We start from the raw sequence: 25,785 nt of genomic DNA on the forward strand, positions 1-25,785 counted from the left end.
ACAACAGCACCCATATAAGTCAAGTGTCTTCTCTTTCACACCCAGTACAGATTTGCATCTAATGGATCCCGAATTGAAAGTGGGTTTGAGCAGCTAGACGGGAAGGGAGTTGCAGGGAAAAGATAGGATTAACTAAGTCAAACGTCAATGCTGACACATATATCATTTCAGCGGTAGGCTACATCTCCCCTCTCATATTTTCATAAATGTGTGTACTGTGTGGCCGTGCATTGCCTCTTGTTTCTATCTGTCCAGTGAAGCCATTCTTCTGGGCAGTAAGCAAGGCAGTTCTGCCTGACCGAGCTACCTTCCTCTAATAGTCTCATCCGTTTTTAACTTTTTTTCTGCTGATCTGGAAACAAAAAATTAGGTGGGGAGGGAGGGAGAGAGATACAGAATCCTCCCAAAGGCCTATCTCTGTAATGAAAACCTTTGTTCCGTTTCAGCTGAGAATACTCCTCTCGTACAAACAAGATAAGCCACCGGGTTCTGTTTTGTTTTTCTCTCCTACCCACCTGGGAAGTTGTTGTCGCGCTCATCATCAGGCCGTATCTCTAGTGACAGGCAGGAAGAGAGCAGGCTACTGAGAAGTCATTAAAAGTCGCACAAAAGCAATTACAGAGAGGGAGAAACGTCTTTTGTGCCAAATATAAACTCTTTGCTGTGAACAATGGTGAATCCTCAAGACACAAAAAATCAGTATTAGAGTCCACACAGAGACAGTGATGTGGATATATTACTTTGCTTTGACTTTCGAAAGTCATCAAGTTTGCCATATTGCAACTGGTCATGCATGGTGTTTGATGTGTTGACGATCATGTTAAACCATCCTGGACCAGCGTTGATGGGATATTCAATAGATGTTTTAGGTATTGTTAAAACTGTCATACTGCGGTATATTGATCCATGAAATCTGCTGCTGTTTGCTGATTCTTGTCTATGTTGCAGTATTTGAACAGAGGATGCACTCGCTTCTTTGCGAACAAGGACACAGACAAACAGATCCTTCAGAACCGCAAGAGTCCAGAGGTAAGGTACATATCTCTCTCTCACTCTCTCTCAACCCCCTCACTCTCTCTCTCTCTCTCTCTCTCTCTCTCTACCACCTCTCTCTCAACCACCTCTCTCTCTACCACCTCTCTCTCTACCACCTCTCTCTCTACCACCTCTCTCTCAACCACCTCTCTCTCAACCACCTCTCTCTCTACCACCTCTCTCTCTACCACCTCTCTCTCAACCACCTCTCTCTCAACCCTCTCTCTCTCAACCCTCTCTCTCTCTCTCTCTCTCTCTCCATCTCTCTCAACCCCCCCTCTCGCTCTCTCTCATCTCTCTCCATCTCTCTTTCTCTCCCAACCCCCTCACTCTCCATCTCTCTCTCTCTCTCTCTCTCTCTCTCAACCCCTTCACTCTCCATCTCTCTCTCTCTCTCTCTCTCTCTCTCAACCCCCTCACTCTCCATCTCTCTCTCTCTCAACCCCCTCACTCTCCATCTCTCTCTCTCTCTCTCAACCCCTCACTCTCCATCTCTCTCTCTCTCTCTCTCTCTCTCTCAACCCTCTCTCTCAACACCCTCTCTCTCTCAACCCTCTCTCTCAACACCCTCTCTCTCTCTCTCTCAACCACCTCTCTCTCAACCACCTCTCTCTCTCTCTCTCAACCACCTCTCTCTCAACCACCTCTCTCTCAACCATCTCTCTCTCAACCACCTCTCTCTCAACCCTCTCTCTCTCAACCCTCTCTCTCTCAACCCTCTCTCTCAACCCTCTCTCCCTCTCTCCATCTCTCTCAACCCCCTTCTCTCGCTCTCTCTCATCTCTCTCTCCATCTCTCTTTCTCTCCCAACCCCCTCACTCTCCATATCTCTCTCTCTCTCTCTCTCTCTCTCTCTCTCTCTCTAACCCCTTCACTCTCACTCTCTCTCTCTCTCTCTCTCTCTCTCTCTCTCTCTCTCTCTCAACCCCCTCACTCTCCATCTCTCTCTCTCTCTCTCAACCCCCTCACTCTCCATCTCTCTCTCTCTCTCTCTCAACCCCTCACTCTCCATCTCTCTCTCTCTCTCTCAACCCCCCTCACTCTCCATCTCTCTCTCTCTCTCTCTCTCTCAACCCTCTCTCTCAACACCCTCTCTCTCTCAACCCTCTCTCTCAACCCTCTCTCTCAACACCCTCTCTCTCTCTCTCTCAACCCTCTCTCACTCTCTCGCTCTCTCTCTCTCTCTCTCTCTCTCTCTCTCTCTCTCTCTCTCTCTCTCCATCTCTCTCAACCCCCTCACTCTCCATCTCTCTCAACCCCCTCACACTCTCTCTCTCTCTCTCTCTCAACCCCCTCACTCTCCATCTCTCTCAACCCCCTCTCTCTCAACCCTCTCTCTCAACCCCCTCTCTCTCAACCCTCTCTCTCAACCCCCTCTCTCTCAACCCTCTCTCTCAACACCCTCTCTCTCTCAACTCTCTCTCAACCCCCCCTCTCTCTCTCTATCTCTCTCAACCCCCTCTCTATCTCTCTCTCTATCTCTCTCAAGCCCCCCTCTCTCTCTCTCCATCTCTCTCTCCATCTCTCTATCTCTCTCAACCCCCCCTCTCTCTCCATCTCTCTCTCTCTCTCTCTCTCTCTCAACCCCTTCACTCTCCATCTCTCTCTCTCTCAACCCCCTCACTCTCCATCTCTCTCAACCCCTCACTCTCCATCTCTCTCAACCCCCTCACTCTCCATCTCTCTCAACCCCCTCACTCTCCATCTCTCTCTCTCTCTCTCTCTCTCTCTCTCTCTCTCTCTCAACCCCTTCACTCTCCATCTCTCTCTCTCTCTCAACCCCTTCACTCTCCATCTCTCTCTCTCTCTCTATCTCTCTCAACCCCCCTCTCTCTCTCTCTCCATCTCTCTCTCAACCCCTTCACTCTCTCTCTCTCTCTCTCTCTCTCTCAACCCCCTCACTCTCCATCTCTCTCTCTCTCTCTCTCTCTCTCTCTCTCTCTCTCTCAACCCCCTCACTCTCTCTCTCGCAACACCCTATCCACTTTCTTTCCTCGTGCACATTATATATTGGTTGAATTGCATCTTCACTACTCCATGTATTCCAATATCCATGAAAACCACAGACGGAAACCCTCTCTCTTATCTCTAGTTTTTGGCCAGGATTCCCTTTGCTATCTAATGACAGCCGGTTTCTCATCTCCAGAACTAATTGGAAATGCACTTAGGCACGACTCTGTCTGCGGAGAGAGTGAACAGAATGTACTTCTCTACCCCCACCTTGCTCCCGTATCTGTCTCAGTGGCTTTTAGCTTTACTTAATGGCTTGCTCAGTCAAAGGAGGATTGTTGTTTTGTCCTGGTCTGCGGATACACTGATGCAGTGGCTTCTAGTAGTGACATCTTTTATTTCAAAAGTTTTTAAATTCCCACAAAGTAGCCTACAACTTTTATTTTCATTCTGGTCAGATTAAAACATTTTGTATATTACCTCTTGAAACATTGTTCTCTGAGATGTGATGCAGATAAGCAGCAAACATTTGAATTAGGAAAGGAGCCACTGACATGACCGTATGGATAGATGTAATGTACCACATCAATGAGAATTCTTTATCCTCCCAATGAAATTACTTCCTTCCTTTGCCTTCTCCCTTTGATTAATTATGCATACAGCTGTAAGTAGTCCACCATTGCAGCTGTGTGTATGGCACCCCTTCAGGACTCACCGTAATGAATTGTTATTGTTATGAAGAAATGACCTGGACAACACTATGCCTCTTTTTCTCTCCTCTTGAGGGCCAGTGATGATTCATTTGTTCTGTGTAGGCTAGTTGGGGACATCAGAAGAAGTGTCTCTCTGAGTATGGACATTTTTTGTCAGATAATGTTTTTTTAGTAAAGGTAATAGTACCATTTAGGTTAAACACATAGAAATATCAGTAATTATCTTTCTATTGTTAAAACTGGCAAGTAAGTAAAGAGATTCTGAGTACTTGTTGGGTTGAGTTTTCAGCGTATGTTTAACCTAAGCAGATGATATTCAGGTGAAGCTTTAGGTGGTAGGTACAGTACAGCTAGGTGTTGCTTTTAGGTGGTAGGTACAGTACAGCTAGGTGTTGCTTTTAGGTGGTAGGTACAGTACAGCTAGGTGTTGCTTTTAGGTGGTAGGTACAGTACAGCTAGGTGTTGCTTTTAGGTGGTACAGCTAGGTGTTGCTTTTAGGTGGTACAGCTAGGTGTTGCTTTTAGGTGGTACAGCTAGGTGTTGCTTTTAGGTGGTACAGCTAGGTGTTGCTTTTAGGTGGTACAGCTAGGTGTTGCTTTTAGGTGGTACAGCTAGGTGTTGCTTTTAGGTGGTAGGTACAGTACAGCTAGGTGTTGCGTTTAGGTGGTAGGTACAGTACAGCTAGGTGTTGCGTTTAGGTGGTAGGTACAGTACAGCTAGGTGTTGCTTTTAGGTGGTAGGTACAGTACAGCTAGGTGTTGCGTTTAGGTGGTAGGTACAGTACAGCTAGGTGTTGCTTTTAGGTGGTAGGTACAGTACAGCTAGGTGTTGCTTTTAGGTGGTAGGTACAGTACAGCTAGGTGTTGCGTTTAGGTGGTAGGTACAGTACAGCTAGGTGTTGCGTTTAGGTGGTAGGTACAGTACAGCTAGGTGTTGCTTTTAGGTGGTAGGTACAGTACAGCTAGGTGTTGCATTTACCCTCTTTCAATGTTCACAGCTGGACAAGGCAGGCTCCTGAGAGCCTGCCTTGGATCTTATTATATAGTCATGGAGGATCATACCTTTTGATCTCAGGAATCACCTGCTCATGATAAATGCTGTGTTTTGACCTTTTGGAGAGCATCGTGTTGTGATAAAATGATGAATAAGGCCTTCATGCTTATTGCCAGTGCATATGATAAGCCTGAACTAGGGTTGCAAAACTCTGGTAACTTTCCCAGAAATCCAGATTTCAGTTAACAGAAATCCTGGAAAATTGCCTGAATTTTGTAACCCTTGCCCATACATTGTTCCATACCATGTCCCCTGTCCCTTGTGTTGATCAAGGTTATATGTCTCTTTACATTGCTTCTTTATACAATTCAGGACAATCAGGTGATTTATGGATTTGGTGCTGTGACCAGGACTACTACTTTTAGATTTTTATTATGATGTGAATTTTGGGAAGATTTTTTTGTCTCAGGGTTCACATCAGTGCTGAGTGTCGTGGGGTTGCATGCTTTCTCTAAATGCATGATGTGGTTTTGCTCTGTAGTTTAGGGCTTGAGGTCAAAATTACAACATATTTTGTGTCCAGCATTAGGCTGGACCAGAATGTCACAGTACAATGGTTTAACAGAACTTGTGTGTGTGTGTGTGTGTGTGTGTGTAAACTGAGCAAAAAAAGAAACGTCCCTTTTTTAGGACCCTGTCTTTCAAAGATAATTCGTAAAAATCTGGAAACAAAACTTCACAGATCTTCATTGTAAAGGGTTTAAACACTGTTTCCCATGCTTGTTCAATGAACCATAAACAATTAATGAACATGCACTTGTGGAACGGTCGTTAAGACACTAACAGCTTACAGACGGTAGACAATTAAGGTCACAGTTATGAAATTCTTAGGACACTAAAGAGGACTTTCTACTGACTCTGGAAAAACACCATAAGAAAGATGCCCAGGGTCCCTGCTCATCTGTGTGAACGTGCCTTAGCCATGCTGCAAAGAGGCATGAGGACTGCAGATGTGGCCAGTGAAATAAATTGAAATGTTCGTACTGTGAGACTCCTAAGACAGCGCTACAGGGAGACAGGACGGACAGCTGATTGTCCTCGCAGTGGCAGACCACGTGTAACAATACCTGCACAGGATCGGTTCATCAGAACATCACACCTGCAGGACAGGTACAGGATGGCAACAACTGCCCGAGTTACACCAGGAACGCACAATCCCTCCATCAGTGCTCAGACTGTCCGCAATAGGCTGAGAGAGGCTGGACTGAGGGCTTGTAGGCCTGTTGTAAGGCAGGTCCTCACCAGACATCACCGGCAACAACGTCGCCTATGGGCACAAACCCACCGTCGCTGGACCAGACAGGACTGGCTAAAAATGCTCTTCACTGACAAGTTGCGGTTTTGTCTCACCAAGGGTGATGGTCGGATTCACGTTTATCGTCGAAGGAATGAGCGTTACACCGAGTCCTGTACTCTGGAGCGGGATCGAGGTGGAGGGTCCGTCATGGTCTGGGGAGGTGTGTCACAGCATCATCAGACTGAGCTTGTTGTCATTGCAGGCGATCTCAATGCTGTGCGTTACAGGGAAGACATCCTCCCTCATGTGGTACCCTTCCTGCAGGCTCATCCTGACATGACCCTCCAGCATGACAATGCCACCAGCCATACTGCTCGTTCTGTGCCTGATTTCCTGCAAGACAGGAATGTCAGTGTTCTGCCATGGCCAGCGAAGATCCCGGATCTCAATCCCATTGAGCACATCTGGGACCTGTTGGATCTGAGGGTGAGGGCTAGGGCCATTCCCCCCAGAAATGTTCGGGAACTGGCAAATCTGGTTCAGTCCATGAGGAGGAGATGCACTGCAGTACTTAATGCAGCTGGTGGCCACACCAGATACTGACTGTTACTTTAGATTTTGAACCCCCCCCCCCCCCCCCCTTGTTCAGGGACACATTATTCAATTTCTGTTAGTTACATGTCTGTGGAACTTGTTCAGTTTATGTCTCAGTTGTTGAATCTTATGTTCATACAAATATTTACACATGTTAAGTTTGCTGAAAATAAACGCAGTTGACAGTGAGAGGACGTTTATTTTTTTGCTGCGTTTATTATATATATATATATATATATATGTGTATGTTTATATATATAAGTCCTAACCGACTTGCCAAAACTACAGTTTGTTAACAAGAAATTTGTGGAGTGGTTGAAAAATGAGTTTTAATGACTCCAGCCTAAGTGTATGTAAACTTCCGACTTCAACTGTATATATATTGTTAACAAACTATAGTTTTGGCAAGTCGGTTAGGACATCTACCTTGTGCATGACACAAGTAATATTTCCAAAAATTGTTTACTGACAAATTACTTTACTTTACTCACAATTCCAGTGGATCAGAAATGTACATACACTAAGTTCACTGTGCCTTTAAACAGCTTGGAGAATTCCATAAAATTATGTCATGGCTTTAGAAGCTTCTGATAGACCAATTGACATAATTTGAGTCAATTGGAGGTGTACCTGTGGATGTATTTCAAGGCCTACCTTCAAACTCAGTGCCTTTCAAAAGCAATCAACCGAGACTTCAGAAAACATTTTGTAGACCTCAACAAGTCTGGTTCATCCTTGGGAGCAATTTCCACATGCCTGAAGGTACCACGTCCATCTGTACAAACAATAGTACGCAAGTATAAACACCGTGGGCCATACAGCCGTCATACCACTCAGGAAGGAGACGCGTTCTGTCTCCTAGGGATTAAAGTACTTTGTTGCGAAAAGTGCAAATCAATCCCAGAACAACAGCAAAGGACCTTGTGAAGATGCTGGAGGAAACTGGTACAAAAGTATCTATATCCACAGTAAAATGAGTCCTATATCAACATAACCTGATGTCAGGAATTGTCAAAAACTTTGTTTAAATGTATTTGGCTAAGGTGTATGTAAACTTCTGATTTCAACTGTACATGCATACATGCATACTGTACCAGTCAAAAGTTTGGACACACCTACTCATTCAAGGGTTTTTCTTTATTTTTACTTGTTTTTACATTGTAGAATAATAGTGAACACATTGAAATAACACATATGGAATCATGTACAGTAGTAACCAAAAAAGTGTTAAACAAGTCAAAATATATATTATTTTGAGATTCTTCAAAGTACGCACCTTTTGCCTTGATGACAGCTTTGCACATTCTTGGCATTCTCTCAACCAGCTTCATGAGGTAGTCACCTGGAATGCATTTCAATAAACAGGTGTGCCTTATTAAAAGTACATTTCTTGAATTTCTTTCCTTCTTCATGCCTTTGAGCCAATCACTTGTGTTGTGACAAGATAGGGAGGGTATACAGAATATAGCCCTATTTGGTAAAAGACCAAGTCCATATTATAGCAAGAACAGTGCAAATAAGCAAAGAGAACTTTGAAAGTTCAAGTGCAGTCACAAAAACCATCCAGGGCTATGATGAAACTGGCTCTCATGAGGACCGCCACAGGAAAGGAAGACCCAGAGTTACCTCTGCTGCAGAGGATAAGTTCATTAGAGTTACCAGCCTCAGAGATTTCAGCCCAAATAAATGCTTCACAGAGTTCAATTAATAGACACATGTCAATATAAACTGTTCAGAGGAGACTGCGTGAATCAGGCCTTTATGGTCGAGTTGCTGCAAGGAGACCACTGCTAACGGACACCAATAAGCAGAAGAGACTTGCTTGGGTCGAGAAACACGAGCAATGGACATAAGACCGGTGGATATCTGTCCTCTGGTCTGATGAGTCCAAATTTGAGATTTTTGGTTCCAACTGCCATGTCTTTGTGAGACGCAGAGTAGGTGAACGGATGATCTCTGCATGTGTGGTTCCCACCGTGAAGCATGGAGGAAGAGGTGTGATGGTGTGGGGGTGCTTTGCTGGTGACACTCAGTGATTTTATTTAGAATTCAAGCCACACTTAACCAGCATGGCTGGTTTGCGCTTAGTGGGACTATCATTTGTTTTTCCACAGGACAATGATCCAAAACACACTTCCAGGCTGTGTAAGGGCTATTTGACCAAGAAGGAGGGTATTGGAGTGCTGCATCAGATGACCTGGCCTCCTCAACCACCCGACCTCAACTCAATTGAGATGGTTTGGGATGAGTTGGACCGCAGATTGAAGGAAAAGCAGCCAACAAGTGCTCAGCATATGTGGGAACTCCGTCAAGACTGTTGGAAAAGCATTCCTCATGAAGCTGGTTGAAAGAATGCCTAGAGTGTGCAAAGCTGTCATCAAGGCAAAGGGTGGCTACTTTTGATTTGTTTAACACTTTTTTGGATACTACATGATTCCATATGTGTTATGTGTTAGAATGACATTTTTTGTAAAAAAAACTTGGGGTAGGCAAATAAAACTACCTGCGGGCTAAATAAGGCCAGTTGGGGAACCCTGCCTTAGGTTTTAGATTTCTCTATAGAGAAGAACAAACTGCTCCTCTGTTGTTTACAAGGAAATTTTGTTCTGTACTTTATGGTGTGCAGAAAAATATGAATTGCCTTAGTTTAAATTAATAAACAAGTGCATCCACTTTCAGTTACAGAATAATGTCAGTTGAAATAAGTTCAAGAATCTAAAATTGCATGTAGAGAGATGGGTCTTATTCAGACATTTAAATGTTTGTTGTTTCAGTTTAGGAAACCTAATGCCATTTATCTGGCATTCTAGTCTGGTGTTAGAAGCTACAGTATGTTGTAATTTCTATACCAGTATACCATGGTACTGTGACATTCTTCTTGTGTGGTTGGTTTTCCAGGTGTGTGATCCAATGTACTATCCCTGCTTCTCTTCCTACTGCAGCTGGTTGGAGATGTGATGTACCTCAGCTTTCATGCAGGTTTATTGTGCTAATTCTGTACAATAAAATGCATTATAGCTTGAAGTCCCAATGTTACATGTGAAGTAGCAGCCCATGCCTCCGCTCAGATCCAAACAAACACTTTAACCAAGTCAAAGAAAACCTCAGTGAGGGAGACAGATGGTATTTTTACTTGATGGGTAATTAGAGAGGTTATTTTATTGATGTTAAGACACAGCCTTGACACAGCTTACTTTAAGCCTCCAATGCAAGCCTCCAATCTTTGAGACAGTACACCTTCTGTGAAGAGCGTGTAACCCTGGTCACTGACCCATCCTCTCCCCATGGTCTATTAGCCCCTGAAATGCTGGGCTCCTGAAGGGTTAAGGTTATAGAGACGGGCTGCGTTCACACAGGCAGCCCAATTCTGATGTTTTTTCCACTAATTGGTCTTTTGGCCAATCACATCAGATCTTTTCAGATCTTTTTTTGAGATGAACTGATTGGTCAAAAGAATTGGTCTGCCTATCTTAACACAGCCAGGGTGGCCCCGGGTGAGGGTGACCACTGACCTGTCCTCTCCCAACTATGGTTCCTCAGCACCTGAAGGCTGGGCCCCTAAAGGACCCTCTGCTGGACGACCAGGGGGACTTCAACAGGATGTGCGGGGCCATGAAGAAGATCGGCCTGGATGATACAGAGAAGCTGGACCTGTTCAGGGTGGTGGCCGGGGTGCTGCACTTGGGCAACATCGACTTTGAGGAGGCAGGCAGCACATCGGGTAAGCAGGGTGACGGTCGGTCTCTGTCTGACTCTTTCTTTCTCTCACACTCACTGCTCAATATACACTGCTCAAAAAAATAAAGGGAACACTTAAACAACACAATGTAACTCCAAGTCAATCACACTTCTGTGAAATCAAACTGTCCACTTAGGAAGCAACACTGATTGACAATAAATTTCACATGCTGTTGTGCAAATGGAATAGACAACAGGTGGAAATTATAGGCAATTAGCAAGACACCCCCAATAAAGGAGTGGTTCTGCAGGTGGTGACCACAGACCACTTCTCAGTTCCTATGCTTCCTGGCTGATGATTTGGTCACTTTTGAATGTTGGCGGTGCTTTCACTCTAGTGGTAGCGTGAGACGGAGTCTACAACCCACACAAGTGGCTCAGTTAGTGCAGCTCATCCAGGATGGCACATCAATGAGAGCTGTGACAAGAAGTTTTGCTGTGTCTGTCAGCGTAGTGTCCAGAGCATGGAGGCGCGACCAGGAGACAGGCCAGTACATCAGGAGACGTGGAGGAGGCCGTAGGAGGGCAACAACCCAGCAGCAGGACCGCTACCTCCGCCTTTGTGCAAGGAGGAGCAGGAGGAGCACTGCCAGAGCCCTGCAAAATGACCTCCAGCAGGCCACAAATGTGCATGTGTCTGCTCAAACGGTCAGAAACAGACTCCATGAGGGTGGTATGAGGGCCCGACGTCCACCGTGCAGGACGTTTGGCATTTGCCAGAGAACACCAAGATTGGCAAATTCGCCACTGGCGCCCTGTGCTCTTCACAGATGAAAGCAGGTTCACACTGAGCACATGTGACAGACGTGACAGAGTCTGGAGACGCCGTGGAGAACGTTCTGCTGCCTGCAACATCCTCCAGCATGACCGGTTTGGCGGTGGGTCAGTCATGGTGTGGGGTGGCATTTCTTTGGGGGGCCGCACAGCCCTCCATGTGCTCGCCAGAGGTAGCCTGACTGCCATTAGGTACCGAGATGAGATCCTCAGACCCCTTGTGAGACCATATGCTGGTGCGGTTGGCCCTGGGTTCCTCCTAATGCAAGACAATGCTATACCTCATGTGGCTGGAGTGTGTCAGCAGTTCCTGCAAGAGGAAGGCATTGATGCTATGGACTGGCCCGCGCGTTCCCCAGACCTGAATCCAATTGAGCACATCTGGGACATCATGTCTCGCTCCATCCACCAACGCCACGTTGCACCACAGACTGTCCAGGAGTTGGCGGATGCTTTAGTCCAGGTCTGGGAGGAGATCCCTCAGGAGACCATCCGCCACCTCATCAGGAGCATGCCCAGGTGTTGTAGGGAGGTCATACAGGCACGTGGAGGCCACACACACTACTGAGCCTCATTTTGACCTGTTTTAAGGACATTACATCAAAGTTGGATCAGCCTGTAGTGTGGTTTTCCACTTTAATTTTGAGTGTGACTCCAAATCCAGACCTCCATGGGTTGATAAATTGGATTTCCATTGATTATTTTTGTGTGATTTTGTTGTCAGCACATTCAACTATGTAAAGAAAAAAGTATTTAATAAGATTGTTTCATTCATTCAGATCTAGGATGTGTTATTTTAGTGTTCCCTTTATTTTTTTGAGCAGTGTAGTTTCCATATCAGGTGAGCCAAGTCTTACACTCTCTGTCTGTGTGTGTATGCATGTATGCATGTGAAGCCCTATATCTACTTCCCCAGAGTCAGATGAAGGCCTTCCCTGTGGCTCAGTTGGTAGAGCATAGTGTTTGCAACGCCAGCATGGTGTGTGCAACGCCAGGGTTGTGGTTTTGATTCCCACGGGGGGCCAGTACAAAAAATGCATGAAATGAAATGTATGCATTCACTACTGTAAGTCGCTCTGGATTACAGCGTCTGCTAAATGACTAAAAATGTTTTTGTTTTTTTTATGAACTCGTGGATACCATTTTTGTGTGTCTCTCTGCCGTTTGAAGGAAGTTGCTAGCTAAACGGAATACTTGAGCGTGCTTAACTATTCACCCCCCAAGTCAAAACTTTGTCAAGCCACCTTTTGCAGTAATTACAACTGAAAGTCTCTTGGCGTATGACTGGGAGTCTATGGGTATCTGTTAGCATGCTAGTAGTTACCCGTAGACTTCCAGTCATTGTGCTAATGCTAGTTAGAAGTTGCGCTAGCTAGCAACTTCCTTCACACTGCACACAGACACACATATCCACGAGTTCATCTGACAAATCCCAAAGTATCCCTTTAACACATGGCTGGCTTATGAGATGTCTTGTCAGACCACATTACTTCAGAACACACACTGTTTGGTACGCCAACCAATAACAAAGACATAGCTGTCTCTGTGAGTGCAGTGACAATATGAGTAAAGCACCAGGGCACAGGACAGGAAGCATAAGGGATGCTGAGAAAGTGGTAGTTAAAAGTTTTTTGTCACAGAGCTGGAAGATACCTTGGCATTTTCTCATTGTGTGTTGTTGCATGAAGAAGTCATTGGTCTAGTCTACAGTGGCTTGCGAAAGTATTCACCCCCCTTGGCATTTTTCCTATTTTGTTGTCTTACAACATGGAATTAAAATAGATTTTTGGGGGGTTTGTATCATTTGATTTACACAACATGCCTACCACTTTGAAGATGCAAAATATATTTTTATGTGAAACAAACAAGAAATAAGATTTAAAAAATTGAATACTTGAGCGTGCATAACTATTCACCCCCCCCAAAGTCAAAACTTTGTCGAGCCACCTTTTTCAGTAATTACAACTGAAAGTCTCTTGGGGTATGTCTCTAGGAGCTTGGCACATCTAGCCACTGGGATTTTTGCCCATTCTTCAAGGCAAAACTGCTCCAGCTCCTTCAAGTTAGATGGGTTCCACTGGTGTACAGCAATCTTTTAAGTCATTCCACAGATTCTCAATTGGATTGAGGTCTGGGCTTTGACTACGCTATTCCAAAGCATTTAAATGTTTCCCCTTAAAACACTTGTGTTGCTTTAGCGGTATGCTTAGGGTAATTTTCGTGCTGGAAGGTGAACCTCGGTCCCAGTCTCAAATCTCTGGAAGACTGAAACAGATTTCCCTTAAGAATTTCCCTGTTTTTAGCGCCATCCATCATTCCTTCAATTCTGGCCAGTTTCCCAGTCCCTGCCGATCCCCACAGCATGATGATGCCACCACCATCTTCACGTGGGGATGGGGTTCTCGGGGTGATGAGGTGTTGGGTTTGCGCCAGACATAGCGTTTTCCTTGATGTCCAAAAAGCAAGATTTTAGTCTCATTTTTTTCTTTAAGCAATGGCTTTTTTCCGACCACTCTTCCGTAAAGCCCAGCTCTTTGGAGTGTACAGCTTAAAGTGGTCCTATGGACAGCTACTCCAATCTCTGCTGTGGAGCTTTGTAGCTCCTTCAGAGTTATCTTTGGTCACTTTTTTGCCTCTCTGATTAATGCCCTCCTTGCTTGGTCTGTGAGTTTTGGTGGGCGGTCCTCTCTTGGCAGGTTTGTTGTGGTGCCATATTCTTTCCATTTTTTAATAATGGATTTAATAGTGCTCCATGGGATGTTCAAAGTTTCAGATATTTTTTTTTATAACCCAACCCTGATATGTACTTCTCCACAACTTTGTCCCTGACCTGTTTGGAGAGTTCCTTGGTCTTCATGGTGCCGCTTGCTTGGTGGTGCCCCTTGCTTAGTGGTGTTGCAGACTCTGGGGCCTTTCAGAACATGTGTATATATACTGAGATCATGTGACACTTATATTGCACACAGGTGGACTTTATTTAACTAATTATGTGACTTCTGAAGGTAATTGGTTGCACCAGGTCTTATTTAGGGGCTTCATTTCATTTCACCAATTTGGACTGTTTTTTGTATGTCCATTACATGAAATCCAAATAAAAATAAATTTAAATTACAGGTTGTAATGCAACAAAATAGGATAATAGCCAAGGGGGATGAATACTTTTGCAAGGCACAATTTTTTTTATCCTTGTGTCCGGGCAGCAGGTGCCATTTTGCTGTGGTCCGCCAGAACACTCTGCTCTGTGATCGATTTACTTTAGTCTTCATCTTCCTTCTAAAGGCCCATGTGGCCTCTTGTGCCGCATTTCCATTTCCAATTTACGCCAGTGTTTTACCCAAAAGGCTCAGACATTTGTTTCCATCTACGCGGGCCGGCACCCCGTGTCTCACTGAGCCATGGCTCCGGCGAACTTGGAAGCTACTCCCTGGGTACTTTTCAGCTGACATTTACATAACAATGTCTAACAGTGAACTTTAACACCTTCTCATAAAGCAACAGTCTTGAATGATGCAGAGGTTGTTGATTCTGCTCACCATAAGTCTTTAGTGCCACACTCCTGATGGAAACACCACAACACTAGAGCTCACGTTAACATAAAACACTGCCCACTGGTGTGGGGGTCTCAGTGGAAAAGCACCATTGTTGTAGACTGTGAAAGGGCTTTTATTCACTATTAAGGAGCCACTACATACACCAAGGACACTGCGGACTAGTCATTCTCCTCCCCTTCATTCATTATTAATACAAAGCCATCAGAGTAACTGATGAAAAGATTCTCATGTGTCTTCTTTGTGAATGTCACTCTTTGTAGTCCTCTGCGGTAATCTCTTACAGAATCATCTTGTATATTTGTGTTGTTCGAGCAAGTTAGTATTCTCTCATTTGTCAGGGCTGATGCATTACGGTGTGAATGTCTTGGGCTCTCCTCTACTCACTGACTCCACATTACACATTCTGTTCCAGACAACCCAGAGGAAGATCAAATTTCTATGGGAATAAGCCATTTATTTTTAACATCAGAGTAAAACTTGTACGTAGTGGCTTTCAGCCCCCCCCCCCCCCAAAACATCGTCCTCACAACGTTACTAACAACATTACTAAACGACTCACAATGTTACCGTTCTGCATGTCTGTCCCACCAGGTGGCTGCACCATAAAGAACCAGTCAAGCCAGACGGTGGAGTACTGTGCTGAGTTGCTGGGTCTGGGAGAGCAGGACCTGAGTGTCAGCCTCACGTCCAGGGTCATGCTCACAACAGCAGGGGGCGCCAAAGGAACAGTTATCAAGTAAGTCACCATAGCCCTGGTCAAAAGTAGTGAAATGCACAGTGCATCTACATTTGAAGTCAGAAGTTTACATACACCTTAGCCAAATACATTTAAACTCAGTTTTTCACAATTCCTGACATTTAATCCTAGTAAAAATTCCTTGTCCTAGATCAGTTAGGATCACCCCTTTATTTTAAGAATGTGAAATGTCAGGATAATAGTAGAGAGAATGATTTATTTTATTTCTTTCATCACATTCCCAGTGGGTCAGAAGTTTACATACACTCAATTAGTATTTGGTAGCATTGCATTTAAATTGTTTAACTTGGGTCAAATGTTTCAGGTAGCCTTCCACAAGCTTCCCACAATAAGTTGGGTGAATTTTTGGCCCATTCCTCCTGACAGAGCTGGTGTAATTGAGTCAGGTTTGTAGGCCTCCTTACTCGCACATGCTTTTTCAGTTCTGCCCACACATTTTCTATAGGATTGAGGTCAGGGCTTTGTGATGGCCACTCCAATACCTTGACTTTGTTGTCCTTAAGCCATTTTGCCACAGCTTTGGAAGTATTATTGGGGTCATTGTCCATTTGGAACACCCATTTGCGACCAAGCTTTGACTTCCTGACTGATGTCTTGAGATGTTGATTCAATATATCCATATAATTTTCCTTCCTCATGATGCCATCTATTTTGTGAAGTTCACCAGGCCCTCCTGCAGCAAAGCACCCTCACAACATGATGCTGCCATCCCCGTGCTTCACAGTTGGGATGGTGTTCTTTGGCTTGCAAGCCTCCCCCTTTTCCTCCAAACATAACAATGGTCATTATGGCCAAACAGTTCTATTTTTGTTTCATCAGACCAGAGGACATATCTCTAAAAAGTACAATATTTTCCCCATGTGCAGTTGCAAACCGTAGTCTGGCTTTTTTATGGCGGTTTTGGAGCAGTGGCTTCTTCCTTGCTGAGCGGCCTTTCAGGTTATGTCGATATAGGACTCGTTTTACTGGTCTACAATTATTTTTCTGAGGTCTTGGCTGATTTCTTTTGATTTTCCCATGATGTCAAGCAAAGATGCACTGAGTTTGAAGGTAGGCCTTGAAATACATCCACAGGTACACCTCCAATTGACTCAAATGATGTCAATTAGCCTATCAGAAGCTTCTAAAGCCATGACATAATTTTCTGGAATTTTTCAAGCTGTTTAAAGGTACAGTCAACTTAGTGTATGTAAACTTCTGACCCACTGGAAATGTGATACAGTGAATTATAAGTGAAATAATCTGTCTGTAAACAATTGTAGGAAAAATTACTTGTGTCATGCACAAAGTAGATGTCCTAACCGAATTGCCATAACTATAGTTTGTTAACAAGAAATTTGTGGAGTGGTTGAAAAAACAGTTTTAATGACTCCAACCTAAGTGTATGTAAACTTCCGACTTCAACTGTATATGTGTGTGTGTGTGTGTGTGTGTGTGTGTGTGTGTGTGTGTGTGTGTGTGTGTGTGTGTGTGTGTGTGTGTGTGTGTGTGTGTGTGTGTGTGTGTGTGTGTGTGTGTCCGACATCACTCCCAGTGAGTATTGTGCTGAGAGTTAAAAATAGGAGCACCATTCTGTCACACACACCGCAGCATCAGCCAGCAGCAGCCAAGCATGCATCCTCCCTCCCTCAGCCCTACCATACTTTTCCTGTTGATGATAGAACACACTGGTAGAGGTACGGCTGAGCAGTGGAGAGGAGAGAGAATCACAGTATTACATGCAGAGAAGAATCAAATTGATCATGTTGCTGTGGGAAACAACACGGTCATGTTGCTGTGGGAAACAATACGGTCATGTTGCTGTGGGAAACAATACGGTCATGTTGCTGTGGGAAACAATACGGTCATGTTGCTGTGGGAAGCAATACGGTCATGTTGCTGTGGGAAACAATACGGTCATGTTGCTGTGGGAAACAATACGGTCATGTTGCTGTGGGAAGCAATACGGTCATGTTGCTGTGGGAAACAACACGGTCATGTTGCTGTGGGAAACAATACGGTCATGTTGCTGTGGGAATGGACAGCTCCGAAGTCTTCAAAGTGATGGAGGGAATAAAAGACAAGCATTTGCCCTCCTCCAAGACTTCCCTAGTCCCTGTATGCATCCCAAATGGAACCCTATTCATTATATCAGGGTTTCACATAGGGCTGTCCCCGACCAATCGATTGGTTGACATTTTTAAGTGTGTATTTTTCAATATATAGACACAACCTATGTTTTGAATAAAATCAACTATATGTAGGCTACTGAACTTGTCTGATGCTTTAAGCACTGTGATTAAAAATGAAGACACATTACTAAAGAGGGAGCCAGAGATCAATATAGCTTAACCAGAAGAAAGAAAGAACTGTTCCTGACCCTCCTCCTGCTGCTGGCCTTCGCAGATTCTAAGCTCCTGAAGTTGCCAGTAATAGGCTATACCAGCGGTCACCAACCTTTTCCATTTGGAGTGCCATGTTATCGTACCGTTCCCTACTGATCTGCCTGCTGATGATTCCTCTACAGATGGTTTTCATATGCACATTTTCATGGAACAGTTTCATTTATAATAAAGTCTTCATGTCTCAAAATCAACGTCATGCAGTTAATCAAAATTCTTTCTAAATGAAAATTATACAAATATAAAAATAACTTCTATTGACATTGCCAATATGTAAAAATAGCCTACATGAAGCCAACAAATAAAGAAAATATCCTGATTTAAAATTTTTCAAAAATCCTGTAAATCACATTGGCTATGCATGGTCTGTGTGCAAGGAACTTGAAACTCTATGAACTTGGTCAAGGCCCAAAGCTCATGCTGGCAAACTTAAAGTGTTCTGGGCCTTTTAGAGTTTCTGCTCCAGTGAGCTCCGGACAGACACAGTTGTAGGCTATTTGCTCAAGAGATAAGTCATATTTTAGTCAAATATTATATCTGTTTGGGCGGTCTGTTAGATCTTCTTGCGGTCAATTTGCAGTCTACAAATGATGTAATTATGTTCTGGCCCCCTGACCATCTGCTCAAGAAAATATCTGCCCGTGACTGAATCTAGTTGATGATCCCTGCCCTATATAGTGCACTACATTTGACAGAGCACTATAGGAAATAGGGTGCCATTTAGGAAACAGTCCCTATCTCTATCTACGCCAAGGCCTTGCATGTATTTAGCCGTGGCTCAGTCTTTCTAATGCCTGACTGTGATTGTTGTACGGGCAGCTTGGCACTCCCTCGGCTCGCCAACCTGAATGCCGAGCCACTCGCTACCTGCAATTACCCTCCCACCCGCCCTCCCACACTAATGTTTGTCTGTTGTTTTATCTGTGGAGCGAGAGACACTTGTGCTTGAAGTGCTGGTTTATATGGGCCTGGCTGTGCCTTTATGAGTGCGTCCTAAATGACACCCTATTTCCTACATATAGTGCACTACTTTTGACCAGGGCCAAGGTCTGTATGCATGCTGTGGTGAGAGGGAGAGCTCTCACGTTTCATTAAGAGGGCATAATAATAAGCAATGAGTTAGTGGTGTACAGTACTTTCTGGTCCTGTGTAGCTCAGTTGTTAGAGCATGGCGCTTGCAACACCAGGGTTGTGGGTTCCATTCCCACGGGGGACCAGTACATAAATGTATGCATTCAGTACTGTAAGTCACTCTGGATAAGAGTGTCTGCTAAATGACTAAAATTTAAATAATCTTCTGTTTAATTAATAGCAACGATGGCAATGTGTGAGTATAGTTGCAGTAAGTGTCTTATAAAGGGTGGGTGTGGATTTCAAACGTCTCTCTGTCTGCGGCTCCACCACTATAGCGGGGATATTTTTATTACTTATGTAAGGGGGAAAGCTGTAGCCAGCTAAATGTTCGTTTGTTTGGGGACTAGCTTTAAGGTGTTTAAATGTGCGAGGCAGAGAGTGGGAGAGAGGGACGTTAATCATGTTTACCCCACCATGGTGAGTTCTGTGGCGGACTCTGTAGTTCAGCGAGGGCAGGGGGTACAGTCTTCCACTCTCTCAGCAAACCCATATACATGTTCACTACACAGACTCATTTAAAGCTAATTTAATGAGATGTGAGCTTCTCAACTTCCTGATTACATCTGAGAACATGGTGCCGGAGAGTATGTTATGGAGATCATAGAGCATGTGGGCTTCATAGGGGATACACGCATCACCGCTACTGTTAGTGTGATGGCAAACCGCTTGGTTTTTAAATGAGAGGCCAAGGCTTAACCTTTATATTCAAATGTTTTAACTGGGGGCTATGTGCTCTTCTCACTGGCTGGAAGAAGCAAGGGGATAATGAATTAAACATGCGGTGTGGTAGAGCGAAAGAGCAAGCGAGCGAGGCCAGGTGTGTACTGAGAGCTGGGGGGTCAAGGGTGTAAAACGAGTTGGGGAGGTGGGGTAAGGATGGGGTTATCATGGATTAGGTTATCATGGAGAGTCCTTATCTTGTGGGATGTGGCTGTCGTCTCAACACATCAGCCAGTGCTGAAGGGAGATACATGGGGGGGACAGGATAATGGATATGTCCTGCCCTGAGAGAGGAGGTGTGTGTGTGTGTGTGTGTGTGTGTGTGTGTGTGTGTGTGTGTGTGTGTGTGTGTGTGTGTGTGTGTGTGTGTGTGTGTGTGTGTGTGTGTGTGTGTGTGTGTGTGTGTGTGTGTAATGGAGGTGAATGTGTGTGAAAAGAATCTGAAATCATTACTAAGGTGGACTTGGACATAGCAGTTCTCTGAGTACTTAATGTCTAAGTGCCACAGATAGAGAATTAGTTATTTTCTGTCATGCCTAAAGTGCATGACAATGATGTTTGTAAAGAAAAGGGCAGATGTAAAACTTGTTGAGAAAGTCCACGGGGTATTCATATTGTACCTTTTTCCATTCCTCTTCATTCTTAGCCCTCTCTCTATGGTCTGTAATTATTGAGCTGCATACTTGACTGCAGTCAGAGCTCCCAGGCAGTTGTAATACCAACACAGAGCTATGATGCTTATTTATACCTTCTGTCATTGTTATGGCTCCTTATCATATTACAGTCACTCTTTTCCCCCAAGATATCAATAATGCAATTATCCTCTTGGGAAACCGAGCAGGCCCCTGAACAGTTCTGCAGTCCCACGGTGGTGAATGGATTGGATTAGTGAGTGACTCTGTCGTCTTTGAGTTGTGGGCTACTTCTTTCACCAGCCACTAGTGCTCAGGTTTATACGTTGTGGCTGTATGTTTATTTGCTGTTGACAAATCCAATTTCCCCTCGTGCGATTCATTAGATTTAGATCAGATATACTTCATTGTATGTTATTCACAGAAATGTGCTTTGCGTACAGAAAGTCAAGTTTATTAATTTCAGTTCTGTGATGTGCTCATTCTCGCTCTTGCTCTCTCTCTCTCTCTCCCTCCCCTCTCTCTCCCTCCAGAGTGCCACTGAAAGTGGAGCAGGCAAACAATGCACGGGACGCCCTGGCCAAGGCTGTGTACAGCCGGCTGTTTGACCACGTGGTCACCAGGGTCAACCAGTGCTTCCCCTTCCACTCCTCTGCCAACTTCATCGGGGTTCTGGATATCGCAGGCTTCGGTCTGTACCTCTTCTATGTGCCCTATGTACAGTGCTTTCAGAAAGTATTCATACCTCTTGACTTATTCCATATTTTGTTGTGTTACAGCCTGAATTCAACATTTATAAAAAAAATTGTAAATACATTTCACTCATCTACACATAATACCCCATAATTGCGAAGTGAAAACATGTTTTTAGAAAGTGTTGCAAATGTATTTAAAAAAGGTTTTCAGAAATATCTGATTTACGTAAGTATTTACACCCCTGAAGCACCTTTGCCAACGATTACAGCTGCGAGTCTTTCTGGGTAAGTCTCTAAGAGCTTTCCACACCTAGATTGTGTAACATTTGCCCATTGTTCTTTTCAAAATTCTTCAAGCTCTGTCAAATTGGTTGTTGATCATTGCTAGACAACCATTTTCAGGTTTTGCCATAGATTTTCAAGCAGATGTAAGTCAAAACTGTAACTCGGCCACTCTGGAACATTCAGTCTTTTTGGTAAGCAACTCCAGTGTAGATTTGGCCTTGTGTTTCAGGTTATTGTTCTGCTGAAACGGGAATTAATCTCAGTCTGTTGGAAAGTAGACTGAACTAGGTTTTCCTCTAGGATTCCATTTATTTTTTTATCCTGAAAAACTCCTCAGTCCTTAACGATTACAAGCATACTCATAACATGATGCAGCCACCACTATGCTTGAAAATATTCAGAGTGGTACTCTGTAATGTGTTGAATTGGATTTGCCCCAAATTGTATTCAGGACAGAAAGTGAATTGCTTTGGCACATCATTTTTAGCAGTATTACTTTAGTGCCTTACTGCAAATAGGATGCATGTTTTGGAATATTTGTATTCTGTACATGCTTCCTTCTTTCCTCTGTCAATGAGGTTAGTATTGTGGAGTAACTACAATGTTATTGATCCATCCTCAGTTTTCTCCTATCACAGCCATTAAACTCTGTAACTGCTTTAAAGTCACCATTGGCCTCATGGTGAAGTCCCTGAACTGTATCTTTCCTCTCCGGCAAGTTAGGAAGGACACCTGTATCTTTGTAATGACTGGGTGTATTGATACACCATCCAAAGTGTAATGAATAACTTCACCATGCTCAAAGGGATATTCAGCTTTTTTTACCCATCTACCAATAGTTGCCCTTCTTTGCAAGGCATTGGAAAACCTCCCTGGTCTTTGTGTTTTAATCTGTGTTTAAAATTCACTGCTCAACTGAGGGACCTTACAGATAATTGTATGTGTGGGGTACAGAGATGAGGCATTCATTCAAAAACGAGCTACAAAAACACTCAAACTGGATCGTTTTATCTCAATCTCTTCATTCAAAGACTCAATCATGGACACTCTTACTGACAGTTGTGGCTGCTTCGCAAGATGTATTGTTCTCTTTACCTTCTTGTCCTTTGTGCTGTTGTCTGTGCCCAATAATGTTTGTACCATGTTTTGTGCTGTTGACATGTTGTGCTGCTACTATGTTGTTGTCAAGTTGTGTTGCTACCATGCTGTGTTTTCATGTGTTGCTGCCTTGCTATGTTATTGTCTTAGGTCCATGCAACTTATTATGTGACTTGTATATTTTAACTCTTGAACTTATTTAGGCTTGCCATAACAAAGGGGTTGAATACTTATTGACTCAAGAAATTTCAGTTTTTCATAAAAATAAAAAAAACAATTCCACTTTGACATTATGGGGGGATTTTGTGTAGGCCAGTGACACAAAATCTCAATTCAATAAATTTTAAATTCAGGCTGTAATACACGTGGAAAAAGTCAAGGGGTGTGAATACTTTCTGAAGGCACTGGGCATATGTGTTCTATGGATGTGATACACGATGCCACATGATATGATGGTAGTAACACACTTTATTATCCCTCAGGGGGAAAGTGGTTTTACAGCATAATTGTCCATAAAACAACTTCAACAACAACAGACATTTCCCCACGAGACAACATTATACCGAACATAACATGGACCACACATTGCATATAATTGCAAGAGTCCATTAGTCAGAGACAGTGGTGGTTTACGGCTAAAGTGCTTGGTTTTTTAATGTGTTTTCGTTTCCTGATGTCTCTTCCAGAGTACTTTGAGCACAACAGCTTTGAGCAGTTCTGCATCAACTACTGTAATGAGAAGCTGCAGCAGTTCTTCAACGAGCGCATTCTGAAAGAGGTGAGTGCTTCTTCCATGGTCTGTGTGTGTTCACCCCAATGTCCCTGCCTCCTTAGCTGACCAACCACTTGTCCAACCAGGGCTCAACTTCAAGTTGCCTTTCTGCGATTCCTAGCATCTTATCTCCTCGCCTCCTTCTAAACTATTTGAAGGGAATGTCCATGGGTCCCTCCCATCGGACCTTCTTCAATGCGTTTTGAGAAGGAGGCGAGAAGAGAGGATGCAAGAAATCGAGAAAAGGTTAACTGAGAATGAGCCCAGGTGTTTGCAACAAGCAGAAGGAAACCTTGACATTTGGATTCAGTTTTATTTATCAGATATGATGCTGCAAAATTCCGTGAACTTGGTTTTCCAGAAATCCTGTTTGGAGGATTCTGGATTCCTGCTTATTCCTTCCTGATTTCAGGAATCCTCCAACCGGGATTTGGGGAAAACCAGGGAATTTATTGAACATTCCCGTAACTTTGCAACCCTAGTCAGAGACCTTGGTAAAGTAGTGTGTTATTGCACAATAGATAGAAAAACAACCCTTGATGGATTTATTTGAATACATTGGAGTCCTTGGCCTCATTATAGTAGAGAACTATCTTGTATAATAAACAATATTCAATTATATTCTGAATGTCATTCTGAAGGTCATTATAAATGTTTGTTATTGGAACTGTTCTGTTTCAAATTCTAGGAACAAGAGCTGTATCAGAAGGAGGGCCTTGGAGTGAACGAGGTCCGGTATGTCGACAATCAGGACTGCATCGGTTTGTCTAATCTTAATACCATTTTATTTCATGCACATCATTTCAGGGGGTTAGCCTACGTACAGTATCCTCCACCTAGTTTCCAGTGTTTTCCCCTGTTTTATCAATGTGTTGCCATTCCATGTTCTTCTGACTAGAGATCTGTCTCTGCATGGGAAGCTGGAACAGCTGTTTTCTCTGAGAGAAGTTAAACTCTTGAGCGCTGACCCTGAGCCTTGACCCTGAGTTATATTACATGGTCAACTGAAAGAAAGCCTGTTGATGGGAGGTAGATGTATTATGTTGCAGAGCTCACCCAAACTTACTTTCCCCTCTGTTTGAGATATGGGTGTTGTATGGTGGCAGGGTGCCAGAGAGAGGAATGGATGTGACAGGGAGAATGGGGCCTGGCTCGGCTGAATGGGGCCTGGCTCGGCGGGATGGGGCCTGGCTCGGCGGGATGGGGCCTGGCTCGGCGGGATGGGGCCTGGCTCGGCGGGATGGGGCCTGGCTCGGCGGGATGGGGCCTGGCTCGGCGGGATGGGGCCTGGCTCGGCGGGATGGGGCCTGGCTCGGCGGAATGGGGCCTGGCTCGGCGGAATGGGGCCTGGCTCGGCGGGATGGGGCCTGGCTCGGCGGAATGGGGTCTCTTCCTCCCCCAAAATGACTGTGCATTGCTGTGTATGAGAAATTATATATCCTCCTAGATTGGCAGAGGAAAAAAGTCAAAGGGACGGTCTATTGTAATTATACTGTAATAGGTCGCCTGTGGCGTTGCGGCGAGCAATCCCAAAAATATGCAGCTTTGAGCTTGTATGTGTCAAACACATTCTGTTTGAGCAACCCGTTGTTTAAACCAAGACACAAAAGAGGAAATAGGCAGTGAGAAGCCCCATTCTAGGGTTTCTTCTGGACCACTTTGGTGGTTGGCGTGGTAGTGGGTGTGGTCAAGGTCGCAGTCGCAGACGGAAAATCTTAGAGGACGTCTTATTGGCCGCTGTTGCAAAATGTTGCCATTTAAAGCTAACTTCCTGCAATTCTACACATTTAGTCATGGGTTGGAGATATTTTTTAGCAGTTTTAAAGCTAATTTCCTGAAATTCTATACATCATACCATGGCTTATGCTATCTGAGTGACTCATACATTATATCAGAATCAAAGGGGACAAAAATACCCCTGAATGCATCATTGATTTAGGTGATTGTTCGTTCTTTAAGATTATTTTATGTAAAAATATATAGGTTTTAGTCGTTTAAGTTTACACTGAAAATATTTTTCCATCACAATTTCTTTTTTTTTACTGACTTTTCTATACATAAAACACCTGCAAGCTCTCTCTCTCTCTCGACTAACCTATGGAAAGAGTGAGTCACTGCAGCTCTAACTATGGATGTGTCATTCAGTCATGTCTTAATGAGCCGTTGTTCTCTCGTGCAAAGTGGTCTGTGTAGGTCAAGGTCAGCCTATTCTGAACTGAAACATTTTCATTATTTTATTACACCTTAAATTGGTTTTTGACAGGTACACCTCCCTTCCCTAGCGTAATTGGATATCTTACACCGTCAGTGGCCCTGGACTATACAAAGACTAAACCCCTAATGAAATACGTGAAGCAACAGGCTAGGATAGCTCTAAGGCTACACTGACTTATTGGATCCAGTCATTTTGGGATCTCTTGACCCCTGACCCCTGTGTCTGTCTACAGACCTTGTGGAGGCCAAGCTGGTGGGCATCCTGGACATCCTGGATGAAGAGAACCGTCTACCTCAGCCCAGCGACCAGCACTTTGCAGAGACCGTTCACAACAAGCACAAGAACCACTTCCGACTGACCGTGAGTTCTTACTTTAACCAGGATTCATGTCCTTTCTCTGTGTAGGTTGTGTGCGTTTTATCGTCCGTAATGTCAGTCGTGGGTTTGTTAA

General features: G+C 44.1%; 1 protein-coding gene across 6 annotated transcripts in view; it reads left to right on the top strand.

The window, feature by feature from the left end:
* LOC106571274 (unconventional myosin-VI) overlaps nt 1–25,785 on the top strand; it is a 136,875-nt gene that overhangs the window by 63,216 nt on the left and 47,874 nt on the right. For all 6 annotated transcript variants that reach the window (XM_014144128.2, XM_045695626.1, XM_045695627.1 and 3 more), the window contains 7 exons: nt 949–1,029; nt 10,123–10,303; nt 15,237–15,381; nt 20,803–20,960; nt 23,034–23,125; nt 23,808–23,880; nt 25,567–25,694. In XM_014144128.2, coding sequence (XP_013999603.1) covers nt 949–1,029; nt 10,123–10,303; nt 15,237–15,381; nt 20,803–20,960; nt 23,034–23,125; nt 23,808–23,880; nt 25,567–25,694 — 858 coding nt within the window. The remainder of the gene's footprint in view (nt 1–948; nt 1,030–10,122; nt 10,304–15,236; nt 15,382–20,802; nt 20,961–23,033; nt 23,126–23,807; nt 23,881–25,566; nt 25,695–25,785) is intronic.

This window comes from Salmo salar, chromosome ssa15 (genome assembly GCF_905237065.1).
Source record: "Salmo salar chromosome ssa15, Ssal_v3.1, whole genome shotgun sequence".
NCBI lineage: Eukaryota > Metazoa > Chordata > Actinopteri > Salmoniformes > Salmonidae > Salmo > Salmo salar.